Raw genomic sequence first — 17,820 nt, forward strand, 5'->3', positions numbered from 1 at the left:
CAAAAATCTCGTAGAAAATCCGTGGCCTCAATAAGGATTTGAGATGTCCGCGCTCCGCTCACTCGTCGCCTGGATAAAACAACTCGAACTCGAAGCACAGTTTCTTCGCCGTTATTTCTCGGATTTTCGCTATCGAAACTGTTGAGTATTCCTTAGTAGTTCTTCTTTCGATGTACCACTTCGAAAAGTTGTGTTTTCCTTCGGAAAACGCGAAAATCGGCGACTGAATAAATGTCCGACCCTTGCAAACCCACGCAGTGACAAGATCACCTGCGCATGCGTTTTAAGGCCCAGACGGCGATTTGTGACTGAATGGGGAAAAAAAAAAAACAAAGGGCAATTTTCAACTTGGTCTCCCTGTGGGAAGCCCAAGTAATAAGCGCTTTTCAATACGAGCGATCGGTTGTGCGGTTCGGTGCAATTCCTATACTTAAAGCACATCAGGTTGCATTGCCGACAGGAATAGCACCGAGTCAGGAAGTTGCTGAAAAAGTAAATATTGAAAAGAAAGTGATCAAAAACAAATACGTGAACGTTAATATTTATTGTGAATCACTGGTTTCATCGGTAATGAGTCGCGAGAGGTATGTGTTTTGAGCTTAGCTCAATTTCGTTGCAATTTTCAACAGCTTTCACGGCAAAATTTTGCCGAATTGAAAATCATGGCTTTTTTCTGGCAGGAGTTTCGTTTTAAAGTACATGCGTTATCGAAAGATGGCGTTTAGAGTTTGCGAAGACTAGTTTCTGACTTATTTCTTGTCCATACGAGGTTAGTAGTGTGTGACTAATGCTATTTTTAACTTCCAATCACAGGCCGGTGCAATTCCAGTGTTTAGCCGCAAGTGAGGCTCGGAGCGTTCAAAAGATTGTTCACGTCTCTTCTTTTGTTCCCAACCTTGTCAACCACCTTTCCAAACGTTGCCCGCATGTAAAATTTATCGACGTCCCCGCTGGATGCAGCGAAGGTAGGAGATGCGATCAAATGATTTGAACCCGCACTGCGCAGGGGTGTTTTGCACACTGTGACGCCGAACTCCGAACCGGCTAAATAGCTATAGAATGCAGAACCACTTTTCCTCTATTATAAATTCAAGTGGCTACGCGGCTCGCCAGTCAGAAAGAGCAAGTATTATCCAAGCGGCTCGCCGGTTTGCCAGTCAACCGGCGAACCGCCGAGCCACAGGGTAGTAAAGGCCCAAGAGGGGGGGGGGGGGGGGGTCTTCGGATTTCAAGTGACAGGGATGATCGAATGGGGGCAAAAATCAAAGTCCGAAAGAAACCCTAGGGCTCCCAACAAAACCCCCAAAATATCCCTGGTTAAAAAATTAACCCCAATAAAAATTATTGTATATTAACCAGTTTTATGAAACAGATGCAATGTAATGCCTTAAATATTACAACAGCCGCAAAACAAGTTTGGTTGTACTTTATTCGCAGAACTGTGCAACCAGGATACATGGGCACTACCACGAATCTTCAGATTGTTTTGAATACCCAACAAATTCCTACTTAAATCAAGCCACCCAAAAAAATACTTGCCAAATTTTCCTACCCAAAAAAATCCCAGAATAAAAAATTTTAAACCCAAAAAAATCCTTTGATCATCCAGGTCATGCATTACTTGAAATCCATAGTAACCCCCTGGGGGTAAAAGGGGTCATGTGGACCTGTGATTTGAGCAATAAAACTTACTAATAAATAAGTATTTTTGTTTGGTTTATGACTCTGCGGGGAAAGCAGATCTCAGCAAGGGCTATTGAAATCCAAAAAGAAAATTGGGGGTAACCATGCATTTTTTTTAGAGTAAAATACAAAGCAATGTATGCCGTTTTCTTCCAAATTGAAGCTTTATTATCTCTAAAAAATCCAGGGTTACCCCTAATTTTCTATGCTTTCTCCACATAGTTTTAATGAATAAACCACACAAAAATATCACTGTATTTGTAGTCACCACCTATAGGTAACCCAAGTATCTTGAGGATTTAATCACAGGAAACTGCCATAAACATTAAAGCAGAAGCAAACTTCCTATAGTAAATTAACCTTTGCAAAATAAATTTAAGAACTTGTAGAATCCACATTGCAGCCTAAAATTGAGCGAGTTTGGCATGTTTTTCTGATTTTTTGGCTAAAAAAGAGATTATAATGTACACTGTACCTTTTTTGCCCCTTTGATATTTATTGATGGTAACAGCTGCTTTGATGAACACACAGTTGACTTGCGATACCTTGAACCTTCAACGGAAATTGAGGAAGGTTCGAGTTATCAGGATTTGAGAACAAATGACAGAGAATAAGGAAGAAAACAGTGTTTACTGTGTATTTCTATTCATATAGTGTACATTTTAATCAAATTTAAATAATAATTATAGAGAAGTTGAGTGAAAATGGAACAATATTTCTAAATTATAAATCAGAATGTCAACAAGTACATGTATGTGGTTTGTGTGTAACATAATGGCAAAGTTATTGGACATTTAATGAAAGGCAAATCAGCCCATTTTGGAAAGACAATTTCTATTTAGAAGAACTACTTTACTGTGGTGGTGACTGGGAAGACAGTAAACCGTGGAGATGGGGAAGGAGTATAAGTTAAATGTCACACACACTGCACTTCAAGGAACACAAGGGATATTGACATTTTGAAGAAGGAGTTAAGTGAAAGCAAAGCTTCATGAAGATACAATACACTCAATTGCAAAAACGTTGACACCTAAAAGGCATAAACCGTGAACGATGAGACCCAATGGCTTTATGGGTATAAATGTACTAAATTTATTTGCATAATGTTCCATTCTCGTGTGACGGTTGATAACCAAAATTAGTTGCACGTGGTGAATGATGGAAACTGTCCAAGCTTTCCTTAAAGTGTCAAGTTGGCCAACAAGGGCCAAATTTTAAACACTACCCACAAATCCGTTGGGTATCATCGTTCACGGTTTATGCTTTTTAGGTGTCAATGTTTTTGCAATCGAGTGCATACTGTAGTTAAATGTACCCTAAACCAGCGAAACCTGAACGGGACTGACATGTTTTGTGTTGTGCAAAAAAGACAAAGAATACATGGCTGCTTCAAATAAATTCAATGTTTTGGACTACAGTACGGTCTGTTTTGACCTGTCACGTCTTGACAAACATGGTTCAAGTTATCAACGGTAAAATTATACAGAAAATGACCTGAAGGGAAACAAAAGTTGCTTCAAGTTAGCAGGAGGCTTGAATTATTCAGGGTGCGAGTTACTGAGGATAAAATTTCAGTAAATGTATGACGGAAATCCAGGGGAAATTGACTTTGGTTCGAGTTAGTGTGAGGTTTGAGTTATTGAGGGTTCGAGTTATTGAGAGTTGACTGTTCAGTTTTGGTTCAATACAGTCTTTTAAATTTGACGAAGATGCAGAGAAGCAGTTTACAGTCAGGTCAAAAAGTATATGTAAACCAAAATTTTATGAAAAAAACATTAAATGTTAAATTTTAATGTTAATTAGCTTGCTATGACCTTACACCTTGATTTATTTCACAAAATTTTGTACCTTGTTTATCTAGAGGTAGAAAAACTACAGGAAGCCAAAGTTATCATAGCAGATCCTAACACTGCACCTCTTCACCTTTCCAAACTGCCTCAACTCAAATGGATGCAGCTTACATGGGCAGGAATAGATGCAGTCACTCAGCACCTGACACCTCAACAGCGGAGTTCATTACTTTTAACAAGATTTGGTGGTGTGTTTGGTCCTCACATGGCACAGTATGTTATTGGCCATATTATTTCATGGGAGAGGGAGTTTCGAAAAATGTGGACTGATCAACAGCACTGCAAATGGTACATATACACTTTTCAAAGACATGCGTTATGCTAAATTATCGGAGTTTAGGAACCTTTAGGCCGTTATTACTATTAGTTAAGAAAGTTGCTGAATAAAGCCAGTGGTGAAATTTTTTTTTTAGGCAGTTATAAAATGTAAATTCATGAAATGTAAGATTCCAAAGTTTGAGTTGTATAGGGTGAAAATTGATTTTACAAGTGCTAAAAGCTGGACTATTCTTTTTACCAGTTCCAGCAAATAGAAAGCCCCCTAACTACAGCGAAGGCACTGATGAGATCAGCAAAGCCTTTTTGCTGTATTACATTCAAAAGATATGCCAAAAAAATAATATTTGATGGGAATTAAGCTTATTCTGGTAGTGAAATCTTACAGTGATAAGGAGCTTAAATTACATTTGACAGTTTAATTTTAAGTGCTAACATTTAGAACCTTTTGGTCACAAAAGGGCTCAAACCTCTGATGAACATACATGAGACATTTGAACGCTTTTGCCTTGCCTTTGATTTAAACAGTCTCTACTAATCGATAACTGTACCATACAAATGACTTATTGATAACGAAACAGACAAACAATAGACATTTTACTAACGATAGACCCACAGACTTTTGACTAACAAAAGATGGATCAACATGCACCAAATTATGTCTTATTACAATCTTCACAGCCAATAATCACACAATAACAACACATCTATTCAATGCTATTGAAGTGTACAACAAGCTCTAGATTACTGTGACATTAACATATACAGTCAAAGCTCTCCTTACGAGCACTCCTGTAAGTGACCAGCTCTTGTTATGACCACCACTGTAAAACCCTGTTCGAATTGTGACTTAAACGCTGTAATCAAAAGCTCTTGTAAGACAGTGATACTCCCATAAGCAACTGTGACCACTTTTGGGAATTACCAACTTTTCTTTACCTTAAAGTTTGTAAAGCGTAAAAGCTATAATTTGTAAGCGACCACTCAAAGATAATTCTGATACGTATTGCGGCAACTCTTTCATAAAACTATGGATGCTTTGTGATCACATTTACAGTAATATTGTGCTGCCTAATGATGTTCGTAGATTAAGATCTCAAATCTACAATTCAAAATGATTTGCCGTTTGATCAAGATTGTTACCCTATTACCAAGGTAGAAAGCTTTGTGCTAAATGCTCTGACAAGTGACCGGCTTCTATTGTTTTACCTTTTGGTCGCTTTCCAAATTACATTCTCGTAACTGACCTGCTCCAGTTACGACCACTTTTTTCCAATTTGCTGAGGTGGTCACTTACAAGAGCTTCATCTGTAATATTATTTACAAACCCCAAGGGGATTAGAGAATCAGAGAATTTTCAGAGTCTTCATTTCTTGTAACAAATGTTAGAGTTCATAAAGCAAAAATAGAAATCTATCCTGTAAAAGACTGATCAAAAGTGGTATTTACAAAAAGTAAACACAAGGCTGGTGCATTAAAGTGTATATGACGCGAAATCTTTTATTAGCTTATTAGGAAGAGCTTTCAAAATGATGAAGAATGGCATTTATTTTATTGCAATAGTATTCTTGGTTGCCGAGTTATTCAAGATTTAGGTTTATGCAAATTAGACAACTTGTGATGTCACAAGGTGGACACAAAATGAACGGCAGGTCTATTCCGGGGGTTAGGGGTGGGGGGTGAGGGGTGAGGGGTGGGGGTGGGGGGTGAGTTTAACAGACATGGATCTAGACTCCATATACATGATAAACGAACATCCTGCAATCTCACATGAAATCACTAGTTCGGGGGTGAGGGTACGTTTAATTTGTTCATGGCGCGAGCTGCGGGGATCTGCGATCCACCTTAACATTATTGAGTTCGACAAGCACATAAAAGTAATCCAAACTGTGGCTATCGTTTATTGTATTGCTTTTTTGTTTGAGACTCGTAAGATCTTGGATCTTGGATCGACTAAATGATACAACTGACGTCATATTGGTTTTGATTCTTCAAACTGTAACAAAACTGTAACTTTATATATACAAATAAACTAGATTAACTTTCCCTGGTTAATCATTTACCATATGGCCTTCGAAAAACCGGTTGTTAGACTGGTTTGTCAATGATACTAAGTGGAGCAAGCGTCAATACTACTAAATGTCGCTATTGTCATGATACAATTACAAATGTCGTTATTGTCATTACACGAACAACATTCTTCTTTTGAGATATGAACCCTCTACTCTCATACTAATTCGGAATCTTAAAACTGCAACACAACTGTAACTGTAAATAATCTGGATTAAGGAAGGAAACTGCTCGCTAGTTAAAGTAACGATTCAACAAAACCAGTCTAGATTCCGGTTTTTCACAAGCCACTTTGGCAAATTCATGAAAGTTAATCCAGATTATTTACAGTTACAGTTGTGTTGCAGTTTTAAGATTCCGAATTAATATGAGAGTAGAGGGTTCATATCTCAAGAGAAGAATGTTTGTTTGTGTAATAACAATAATGACATTTGTAATTGTATCATGACAATAGCGACATTTTTTTTTTTAATGTTTTTTTTTTCCTTCATTGAAGTACCACACATTACTTACAACACTAACACTGCTTACAATACTAACATTACTTACAAAACTAAATTTCTAACAATGCGTAACACTATTTACAATATAGTAACATCACTACAATATTAAAATACTAACTATAAATACAACACTTATGTTAGTTATGCTAGTTATTTTTATAATACATATCATTTTTATTTATTAACCTAGTTTCCTACAGTTTGTCACTAAGGGAGAAAAAACGAGAGCACTATACCGTTATAAAGTCTCTAAAGCGTACAGTCTATATCTTTTCCATTTAAGTTTGTGACTGGACTCGTTCTTATTTGACCTCGTTATTTGCCATTCTAATCGATAAACGTAATTGATCTTATTGGTGAATATAATTTGTGTAATGACAATAACGACATTTGTGATTGTATCATGACAATAGCGACATTTAGTAGTATTGACGCTTACACTTAGTATCATTGACAAACCAGCCTAACAACCGGTTTTTCGAAGGCCATATGGTAAATGATTAACCAGGGAAAGTTAATCTAGTTTATTTGTATATATAAAGTTACAGTTTGAAGAATCAAAACCAATATGACGTCAGTTGTATCATTTAGTCAATCCAAGATCCAAGATCTTACGAGTCTCAAACAAAAAAGCAATACAATAAACGATAGCCACAGTTTGGATTACTTTTATGTGCTTGTCAAACTCAATAATGTTAAGGTGGATCGCAGATCCCCGCAGCTCGCGCCATGAACAAATTAAACGTACCCTCACCCCCGAACTCGTGATTTCATGTGAGATTGCAGGATGTTCGTTTATCATGTATATGAGAGTCTAGATCCACGTCTGTTAAACTCACCCCCACCCCCACCCCTCACCCCTCATCCCTCACCCCCACCCCTCACCACCCACCCCCCACCCCCCACCCCTCACCCCTCACCCCCGGAATAGACCTGCCGCAAAATGAAGGGAAATCACAAAATTTGGAATATCTGTGCAAATACTTCATCTACAGGGTTGAAATTTTGCAGGGTTGATGTGCTGACAGAACTACACATTGTGATAGTGGCTATGATGTCACCATAGCAACGTACTTGTTACCAGACCTCTACCTTCCCAAAATGACAAATGCCTTATTTATTGCTCCACAGTCAAACAGAATTTCTTATACTTGTGCTGTGTAATGTCCATATTTGCTCACACCCACTGAATAAACATCAAGAGCAAATAGCGCTTCTTGGGAAGGGTAACTCTGATTTTATCCTTTGGATGGTGAGGGCCTGGAGCCCCTTGTGTTGCCGTGGAAATGTCACAGTGGATCGTATCATGAAACTTTGTGACGAGTATAACAACTCTACAAAGTTTCAGTTCTATACAGAAAAAGGCTTAAGAGATATTCCATTTTTTGTTTTTTTACATCATTTTGTGCCCACCTTGTGACGTCACAAGTCCTCTACTTTGCATAAACCTAAATCTTGAATAACTCGGCAACCAAGAATGCTATTGCAATAAAATAAATGCCATTCTTCATCATTTTGAAAGCTCTTCCTAATAAGCTAATAAAAGATTTTGCGTCATATACACTTAAAGCAGTCAATCAAGGTTGCCTTCAGTCCCTGTGGAAAACTGTTTAGAGTACTTGTCTCACTTAGTCACTGTAATAAGACCAAGATTGATTCTTAGCTTTGTCTAGCATTTCCATTAACAGAGGCACTTGGCAGTAAACTAGGAGAATATTAGCCTCAGAATGTTCAGTAGAGACCCCCGCTGCTTAATTTCCAAGAACTAGATTGGTTGATTTTATCAAAGTGAATTAGCCCTTAGTTAATTAGTGGAACATGTGAGAAACATGAAGGTCTTATAAACACTGTTATGTTGTCTTTTAAGGGATGATGAGTGGAGGCAGATTGGCAAATACCGTTTGATGTCTAAAATCAGCATTGGAATTCTTGGAATTGGAGATATAGGAAAAGAAGTAGCTAAAGCATGTAAATCTCTTGGGATGACTGTGTGGGGTGTAGGACGTCAGGAGAAGTCTGAGAGACCAGTGTTTGTTGATCACTACAAAACTTTCTCAAGTCTCCCTGAAGTATTGCAATCGTGTGATTATGTTTGCAATATATTACCGAGCACACCTACCACTAAATATCTGCTATCTGGAAATATGCTTGAGAGTGCGGGAAAAGACAATCATCCTGTTTTTATTAATATTGGTAGAGGAGATATCATAGATGAACAGAGCCTTGTTCATGCATTAAATCAGGGTTGGATATCTGGTGCAATCTTGGACGTGTTTGAAACTGAACCACTACCAAAGGAAAGTGTTCTGTGGAACATGCATCAAGTAATAATCACACCTCATATGGCTGGGCTGTCTTTTCCTGAGGAGGTTAGTTTTTAAATTATAAAGAGTTAATTTGTGTCTTAATGTTATTAATGAAAACAAACAAATGAACAAGAAAATGAACCAAGAAACAAATATAAATGAAACATCTTAATTGCTGCTGGTCCAAAATGAGGGAGGACACCTATTCCTGACACTATGTGTTTTAATATAGATTTTATTCACACATCAAAGGTTGCAACAGCATTTCACTTACACTTCCTTGTCAATCAGGTGATCTTTGTAGGGGTGATGTTCTGTCTGACGGATAATTTATGAGATTTCAGAGCATTATGACAGAAGATTAAAAAGAGACTTTCTTGGTTGGATACTAAGATATGTTATGTAGTTATTTGCTTCGTGAACTGATGATACAGTATGAACTACATCACGTGATTGGTTATGGCTTAGTCTGAAGCCTAGAGAAAAGGTTAGGCATTCTTGTGTGTACTTGTATTTCTGACAAGCCACTATTCAGTAATTCCCCCAGAATAACGCAAAACAAATAACAAATGAAAACAGAGATGTTACTTGCAATAATTACAAAGCCAACTAATACACGGTATTCTAAGTCATCAAGTTAAGTATACGGTTACTTGATACATTTGATAATTACAAAGATTGACGGTAGATAAATAACTGATAGCGTGAGGGGTCAATTAAGCATTTTGAGAGGATCCCAAAATAGGCCAATTCCCCCAGAATAACGCAAAACAAATAACAAATGAAAACAGAGATTCCTTTGTTGGCTGAGAGAGAAGTTTATTTGCGAAGCTAGCAAATCTAAAGTAACATACAAATCGCTGCATAAACCTCTCTGACCCGCCAAAAACCAAACCCCCAAAGGAAGATCAATAGAAACTAGCTTAAAACTTGACGCATACGATAGGCTAACTGCAGCTTGGACGCCATGGACATCTCTAAATAAGACTTGTAAGCGTCAGAGGCCCAGTAGCCATAAACTTGGATGATTTCCCCTGGAACACCTAAACGAAAAGCCCAAGAAGCGGCCCCCCGTCGAAATGAGTGACCCTGAAACGTGCGATAATCTGGAATACCTGCCCGACGAAGCAGGTCCCGAAAAAAGGAAACAAATTGCAATTTTGTAACAGAAACTGTGTGACCGGCCTTTGTGGGGAGTAAAAAGGCGGGAGACTGAGGAGGGGTAGGTACGAGAGAACACATAAGCTCGTACATCTGCACTGGGCAGAGAGGGGACTGAGGCATACGCAGTAATGGTAACAAAAGATGCCTTTTCCCGAACTGAATAGTCTTCGTATGCTTAAATAAAACTACTAGAACTGTAGAAGTAGGTACAATGTCCCTTCGACACAAATGCATAGAAGGTTGAAAAGACGAAACAGTGCTAGGAACTATGTTCGAAACTCTAGCTAGTAAGAAAAACGTACAAAGGAAAGCGGATACAAAAGTGACCTCCACTGGGTTTGTGAAATCTACTAATGATACTAACTGCAACAAAATATCTGGGGTGACGGGAGGCGCCCTATTAGGCACATGCTGCGCCAGACGGTCTAATCCCCTTAAGAGAATCGTCAATTCATAACTTTTAAAAACGGTAATGTCCTCGCCAGCTAAAAGATGGAGAAGTTTAACTCCACTAAGATAATTCCGCACAGAAGCTGGTATCATGCTGCGGATAGAAACAGGCAATATAATGCAAGTGTCTCGAGGCTGGCGGGCATAGGAGTCAATTAAAAATAACTACAAAACAGTAAAAAGGCCCGCCATTGAGTCTGATGGCTTTTTGCGTTCCGGCGGCAAAGGCCGCGTGACGAGTCTCCTGCAAGCCACGTCGAAGAACACGGAGATGGTGCTCTGCAAAAGAAAACAATTAAAGGGCGTCATCAAACTTGAAAATGTCCTGAGGAAGATGCACCAAAGTAAGGTTAGAGAGAGACTGTTCCCGTAAGAGCGTGGAGCGATAATAATCGGAAATATGCCAACGCGACAGGTGGTCCGCGGTGCGATTAGCTTGAGAAGAGAGATGGACCGCCCGCAATTCAAACTCCCCCTGGGCTGACTGCAACCAGATTTCGCGCAAACAGGTCGCCAGGACGATATCCCTAGTACGACCCGTGTTAATAACCGAAACCACGGCTTCATTATCGCAGAAAAGCTGAATGCGGCGACCGTGCCAATGTTGACCCCATAAACGCACAGCGACCATCACAGTAAGAAGCTCGAGATGATGAATTGCGGAACAAATTGAAGATACAAAACTTGGAAAAGGAGAATAAAAGTACTCGGTAGAAGACAACCCACCACACCCACTTAAACAGGCTTCGGTGGCAAAAACTTCATCAGGCGCCGACCAGGGTGATGTGGGGATCACCGAGACGCCATTGTAAAGTGGAAGAAAAAGTTGCCACAAACGAATATCCTTCCGAAATTCAGCGGTTAAACGGACATGATGGATGGGAGACTGGATCGAACGAAGTACATCAAGAATACGTGAAACAAAGATCCGGCTTTGAGGAACGCACTTAGCCACAAACATAAGTTTCCCTACTAGCGATTGCAAGGCAGTTTTCGAACAAGACTTGCGGATACGCCAACTCGCTAATAAAGAAGTTATCTCCGCCAGTCGGGAAGGGGGCACAGACATCGTCATATTTACAGTGTCAAATTGTACTCCGAGACAAGAGACTACTGTACCGGGGGGAATGGCTTTGGCGGATGATTCAGTCAAGCCCAGCCGAGACAAAAGGCCCCCGAGAAAATCATACGAGTCTCGTGCGAGATCCTTGGGAGCCACCCCCATGAAATCATCTAAGTAATTGAGGACGTCGAACCCGGATTGCGAACAAAGAAAACAAACGGCGGACGTTATGCGCTGACAAGCTATTGCGGAGGAACGAAGACCCATCGGCAATACCGTGTCAAAGTACAAGAGATCCTCCCAACGATAACCCAATAACGGATAATCAAAGGGGTCAACAGGAAATTGACAGTAAGCCCGGCAAAGATCACGCTTGAAAATGTGACATCCGACACTGTGCTTGACCACGAGCTCCGCGATATGATTGACCGTAGGATAGCACAAATGAAAAAGCTGCCCATCGTATTCGTCACCAGAAATTCCTGCATTAACGGACGAACCAGAAGGCCAACTTAAATCGAGAATGATTCTGCGTTCGTTACCATCATCCTTAGGGACAGAGTTCAAAGGAGAAAGTGCCATTTGGCCAGTAGAAAATGGGATCTCTGAAAATGGACCAGCCATCACTCCGACTGAAATCTCCTCTCGGAGATACGTCGACACAGCCGCAGGATAATTCAACGCACCACGGTGAGTACGGTCGTCAGTTCGTGGAAAACCGCATGTGGCATAGTCATAATTCACGGGCCACCCATAGCGCAAATACTCGCAAATAATGTTATCATGATAATCAACTAACAGATCATCCCATGTGTCAAGGCGTAAATGAGTAAAAATAGGGATACGGCGACACTTGTAATTAGGCAATCCAGTGAACGCGACGGCTTCATGTAAGAAAACGAAATAATTAAGAGGGTCGGGGGAAGCTAGCGTGAGGCTATCGCTGGGACTTGAATCAGTAGAAAACACACAGTCACGAGTGGAAATGTCAAAAGCATTGTCTTCCAGAACAGGCAATTGAAGATCTTCAGGAGAGGCAAAAACCACAGTGTCACACATAGTATTCTGATGATTGACGTAATCAGTAACTTTCACAGAGTCACGAGTTGTGTGGTTGTCATGAAAAGAAACCGCAAAGTCACCATTGGAGATTTCATAAAACTGATCCCCGGGAATAACTGAACGAGGCACAAAGTCACGAGTTGTGTCGACAAGGGTGTTCTGGTGATTGTCACAGACCGGAACACTCACAGAGTCAAGAGGAGGGTTGTTGTCATGAATGGAAACCGCAAAGTCACGATTTGAGGTTCCAGAAAATTGCACAAAGTCACGATTTGTGGCAACACGGGTGTTCTGATGGTCATCATAATCAGTAACACTCACAGAGTCATGAGATGCATTGTTGTCATGGAGAGAAACCGCAAATTGAAGATTTGAAATTCCAAAAAATTGCTCCCCGGAAAAAGGGGAATGCGGCACAAAGTCACGAGCTGTTGCAGGAAAAGACACAGGGTCAAGGGTAGCATTAACAGGAGCGTGTTCTTCACATAAAGACACCCCAAAGTCATGTTGTGGAGGATCAAAAGGGGTATCCCCTCGAAAAGGGGAACCCACAGAGTCACGAAGTCCAGTGCTTATCTCTCCGCAATCCGATGAGATCGCAACATCACAGAGGGAGATATCAACATTGATAATGTCAAAAACAGGAATAGTGTGAACCTGACAGTCACGAAAAGAAAACTCACGAATCCCCGAATCAGTAAATGAGCGATCCAAAACTGCGGAATCCATAGCACGAAAACTGTAATGACAAACGGATCCATCAATAGAAAATAAAGAGACACAAAGACAGTGATGTTACTTGCAATAATTACAAAGCCAACTAATACACGGTATCCTAAGTCATCAAGTTAAGTATACGGCTACTTGATACATTCGATAATTACAAAGATTGACGGTAGATAAATAACTGATAGCGTGAGGGGTCAATTAAGCATTTTGAGAGGATCCCAAAATAGGCCAATTATTGTAAGTTTCAAAGACTGTAAGAGTTTATCAGAGTTGCAAATAACAGTCAGAAATCAGACCATGTCAGACCAAAATCTGCATTGCATTAGTTGCAGCCATATGTGCTTCAAGGAAAAGAAAATTATTTTCAACCCGTATTATGACTGCAATTGTGAAGACTGAAGACAGCCTTTCAGGAGCGGAACATTTTTGTGCTGTCCATTATGTGTCTTGTTAGTTTTAGTTATCAAATAAACAAAGAAAGCAATGAAAGGTTTACAGTGTGATTATGGAAAACTGTTGTTCAGTGACTTTCTTGCATTGAAATTAAAAATGCTTCCAGTTCATTGGCACAGACGCTGGTTATCATTAAATTTTAAGAAACCTAGTTTTTGAGCCAAAGATTTCAACACAAAGTGTAGGATCTATTCGTACTTTGCAAGTATTGCAGACCTGCTTTCCCATAAATCTTCAGTAGCGCCTTTGTTTTTTTTTACTTGCCATGTGCTCTATCGGAAAGTTTATATTTAACAATTAGATTGTGAGCTCGAGATTTCTATCGCGTGATAGTTGATGAGGGCGAAGCCCGAATCAACTATCACGCATAGAAATCGAGAGCGAATAATCTAATTGTTTTAGTATAAATCTACCAGTCGTTCAAAACTAAACAAGTAAATTATCTATTTCCTCATCGCAGACACTTCAAAAACGTGACGAAGCGGGCGCCATTTTGTTGAAAATCGCTACTCACTATCTATCACAGAATAGATAGCGAGTAGCGTAGCCAATCAGAGAACGGCATTCGTGGTAGAACACTAGTAGATTTATACTAACAGAGGTTATTTTTATCGGTGCATTTTGCTTCTTTTACCGGGATTCTCTTACTGTATGAGGTAAACAACTTGTATTTTTGTTTATTTGCATTTATTTCGTTTATTTAGCTTCATTTCGTTTCGGTATCACTTTAGTTACCGCTATTTTTGTTTTTATTTTAGAACCGCGTGCTTGTGTATGTTTATAAAACTCGTGTGTATCTCATCAGTAAAGGATTAAATCTTCAATAAGCTAATTGGAGCTTATACACAAAGAATTAGCCTTGTTATTACAGTCAACTCTCTCGTAAGCGACCACCCAGCCCCTTGGTGCACGACAAAGTGGTCGCTTATGGGAGGTGGTCGCTTACGGGAAAGATCAACAAAATAAGCCTAATGCTGGACTGATAAATTAATTACCTAAAAATATTACCCTAGCAGCTAAAATTAGGCAAATAGAAACTAATTTATTTGATTTTTTAACATCTATTTATTCTTTTGACGAAACTTTGTGTAACATTTTGGAACAGATTGCTGTATTAAACATTATTCCCATTTACCTACAGATCTAATTATAGTAATTATCTTCTCTGTCTGTAAACTGTCAGTTGTCCGTGGTAGCGTCATTAAAAATTGAACTTTTGTTACTTCTGAGTAATTAGTTACTCAGATCATACGCGGATATGTTGGGTGGTCGCTTACCGGAAACAGAAAACAAAAGAATCTGTCAAATTTCTGGCATAAAAAGTAGTCGCGGTCACTTAGAAATTTGAGTGGTGGTCGCTTACGAGAGAGCTCTTGAAACAGTATTTAACTGAGAAACAAAATGGTTGTTTATGAAGTGGTCGCTTACGGGAGGTGGTTGCTTACGAGAAGTGGTCGCTTTGAGAGAGTTGACTGTATATTACTTTATGCTAAAAACTGAACCAACTCAAGCAAATTAAAAACATTACAGAAATCAGTTATTATCAGTATTGGTTCCTCTTTTGTGAAGATGCGATGATAGGATTAAAAACTGCATTTCAACTTAAATGAAGTTGAATTACGCTCACAGTGATGCTTGCACAAAGAGTCCCTTCATGCGAAAATTTCTTGCGTCTTACAAATCTGTAACCAAGTGTTGTCTTCATTTTGAAGGTGGGAACCCAAACTGGACAATTGTTTTAAAGCGTGTAACATTTTTGTAGGCCAAGATTCTCTACATGCCAAAATTGAGCAAATTAAATTGAGATAATCAGACAGGCAATTTCAATTTCAAGGTAAAAAGGCACTTATGATTGTTTTGTATACTATAACCCTTCAAATATTTCATTAGAAATATCGAGGTTTGGTCTGAAAAATGTTAGAGTAACTTTTAAAAATATTTTTTTAGGTTGCAGAGTTGTTTGCAGAGAACATGACCTTGTATGAGAGCGGCGGAAAACTAAAATACCTTGTGGATGTGGAGCAGGGATATTAGTTTACGAGCAAAGACGTGGCTTAACCTCTGCTATCATTGTCATAGGGAATTCAAGGATTTTATTGGAATCTCTCTGAGAGACTGGTGGTGGTAAGAGACAGTATGTAAGAAAGGAGTGGAGAAGGGCATAATATAGTTAGCTAATTGTATTAAATCGTTTGAATTTTTGCAGAGGGCTTTGTGTTGAATACTATTTACTACAAAATGTATTTTGTGTGTTTGTGTTACATGCAATTGAATAATAAATTGAGTTGGTTTTAGGCACATTGCATGTTGTTGTCTCTCCATAGGTTGATTGCATGTGACGTCATGGCAGGGACCGCAGAGGGGGAGGGGCTGGGGGGGGGCTTTAGCCCCCCCCCCACTTTAATTTTTGGGTGGTTAAAAAAATATATATTATTTTATTTTACTTAACCATATCCATCACTTCCAGAAACAGCTTACATGTACTTTGCATACTGTATTGTTAAGTATATTAAGAGCATCTCCAACAAACCTGACAATTTCAGACAGTTGTCGTTAGTTTTGCTGCCGAAGGGACGACTAGAATTCAACCATGATATGAAAATTCAGCTGTCTTTTCTATTTTCATACGTTCTTGGATCGGTGTTTCACAAAGATAAAGTTAATTATCACTAAGGGGTTTTCGCACAAAGGCGTTCATTTATGAAAGCTACTTATCGCCGTTACGCGCAAATATTTGAAACGGAGAATCATGTACAGCTACGGCCTGGATTATTCAATCCCAATGTCATAACGACCAAAGAAGCACATGTGATTTATGGAAACATGAACAACGAAACTGCCTCATCAGCCTGCTGTGTTGGTGAATTGTAAGGGCCAGAGTGAAGCATTGACTCCTTACTTCAAAAGAAACGACAACATATTTTAGTTGATACAATTAAAAATTTACATCAGTGTTGACAGTTTTTGATACATTTCTTGCCATTTCAGAAGACTTGAGTTTAAAATTTTTTCAGGGGAGCATGCCTCCAGACCCCCCTAGTTTTCTACGCTAACACGTTTACTCTAGCCCCCCCCCCCCCCCCCTTCTCAAAAATCCCGCTCTGCAGGCCCTGCATGGCGGCCATGTTGGTGGTAAGGAACAATAATATTTTTCTCCTCTGGGAGTTAACTTCCATTTTTATGCAAGCTATGTGAGCAAATTTTCTATTGTTTTTACCACCATGGCAGCAGCAATCCGCCCATTATTTCATGGTGTCAGAAAGACGTTTTTTGTGATCTTTTTACCAACCTGATCTCTTATTAGCTATTATAAGTAGGCAAGTTCATTGGCTGACCGTGTAAAATTTGAGTCTGAGTCAAATTATGACAGAGTCACTGGGAAGTGTACCATTCTGATTGAAATTGTATCATTTATGTGAAGGACAAAAGCTTTTTTTTTTGTTGGTCCTCCTAAGACTTATAAATATACATGGGGAGACAATAGAGGACAAAAATATCCCTTCCTCATCTCTTCCATGGCTACACTTCAAAAGTGTATAACATATGGAGGTGGCCTGGGTACTGCTAACAAACAACTAAATTACCAGTAACATGATCTTTAAGTCGAGCCTTAGGACAGGATTAGGATGAAAGGACAGCCACAAGTTGTCTCCGTATTGGAGATCTAGAGGAGGCTGAAGATATTGTGAATACGTTTGGCCAGAAAACTGAGGTCTGGGGTACGCAATTCAGTGTGAAATTTTAAGAAATTTTTCGCATACTTTAAGGTGAAGTTTGATTGAGATTCTAACTTTTCATCAGTCACATGGCCTTTTATATCTCACCCATCCCATCTCCTTCGTTCCGGACTTATGACCGATTAGAATCTCAATCAAAATTGAACTTACAGGTACGTCTTGTTTAATTTTTATATTTCCGTCTTAATGTCATCAGTCTATGTCCCTTCGTTTGTCACATGACATTTATTTATTTATTTACTTACTTATTTATTTACTTATTAAACAAAGAACAATAAGTATACTAAATCAATGAAAAAAGTTGCTCTAGGCTTGTTTAAATGATGATAGAGAGGTAGATGTTATACTTTCTGGTAGAAGACTGTTCCTGTCCGGAAACAGGAACTATGAACTTTATTGACAACAGGCCCGTAGCAAGGCTAAAACAACTGAGGGGGCTTAGCAAAATGGTGAAACAAAACTGTAAAAAAGGTG

At 39.2% G+C, this 17,820-nt stretch overlaps 1 protein-coding gene across 2 annotated transcripts; it reads left to right on the top strand.

Annotated features, from left to right (window-relative positions):
* The first annotated feature begins 312 nt into the window (after positions 1-312).
* Positions 313-15,907, top strand: LOC146471122 (uncharacterized). 2 transcript variants are annotated; one of them, XM_085121130.1, is made up of 5 exons: positions 313-584; positions 814-965; positions 3,545-3,821; positions 8,250-8,751; positions 15,557-15,907. In XM_085121130.1, exons 1-5 carry the CDS (start codon positions 313-315, stop codon positions 15,641-15,643), a joined length of 1,290 nt encoding a protein of 429 aa, XP_084977256.1. In that variant the 3' UTR covers positions 15,644-15,907. The 2 variants fall into 2 exon arrangements, with proteins under 2 accessions (XP_084977256.1, XP_084977257.1); XM_085121131.1 differs by having other exon boundaries at positions 3,584-3,821.
* Positions 15,908-17,820: the final 1,913 nt, after the last annotated feature.

Source organism: Pavona decussata, unplaced genomic scaffold (genome assembly GCF_977016875.1).
Source record: "Pavona decussata unplaced genomic scaffold, jaPavDecu1.1 SCAFFOLD_106, whole genome shotgun sequence".
In the NCBI taxonomy this organism is placed as follows: domain Eukaryota; kingdom Metazoa; phylum Cnidaria; class Anthozoa; order Scleractinia; family Agariciidae; genus Pavona; species Pavona decussata.

Coding starts and splice junctions, on each gene's coding strand:
- LOC146471122 (XM_085121130.1), top strand. CDS start 313: ATGGGGAAAAAAAAAAAACAAAGGGCAATTTTCAACTTGGTCTCCCTG. Junction 966..3,544: donor CCCCGCTGGATGCAGCGAAG/GTAGGAGATGCG, acceptor TTGTTTATCTAG/AGGTAGAAAAACTACAGGAA. Junction 3,822..8,249: donor GATCAACAGCACTGCAAATG/GTACATATACAC, acceptor TTGTCTTTTAAG/GGATGATGAGTGGAGGCAGA.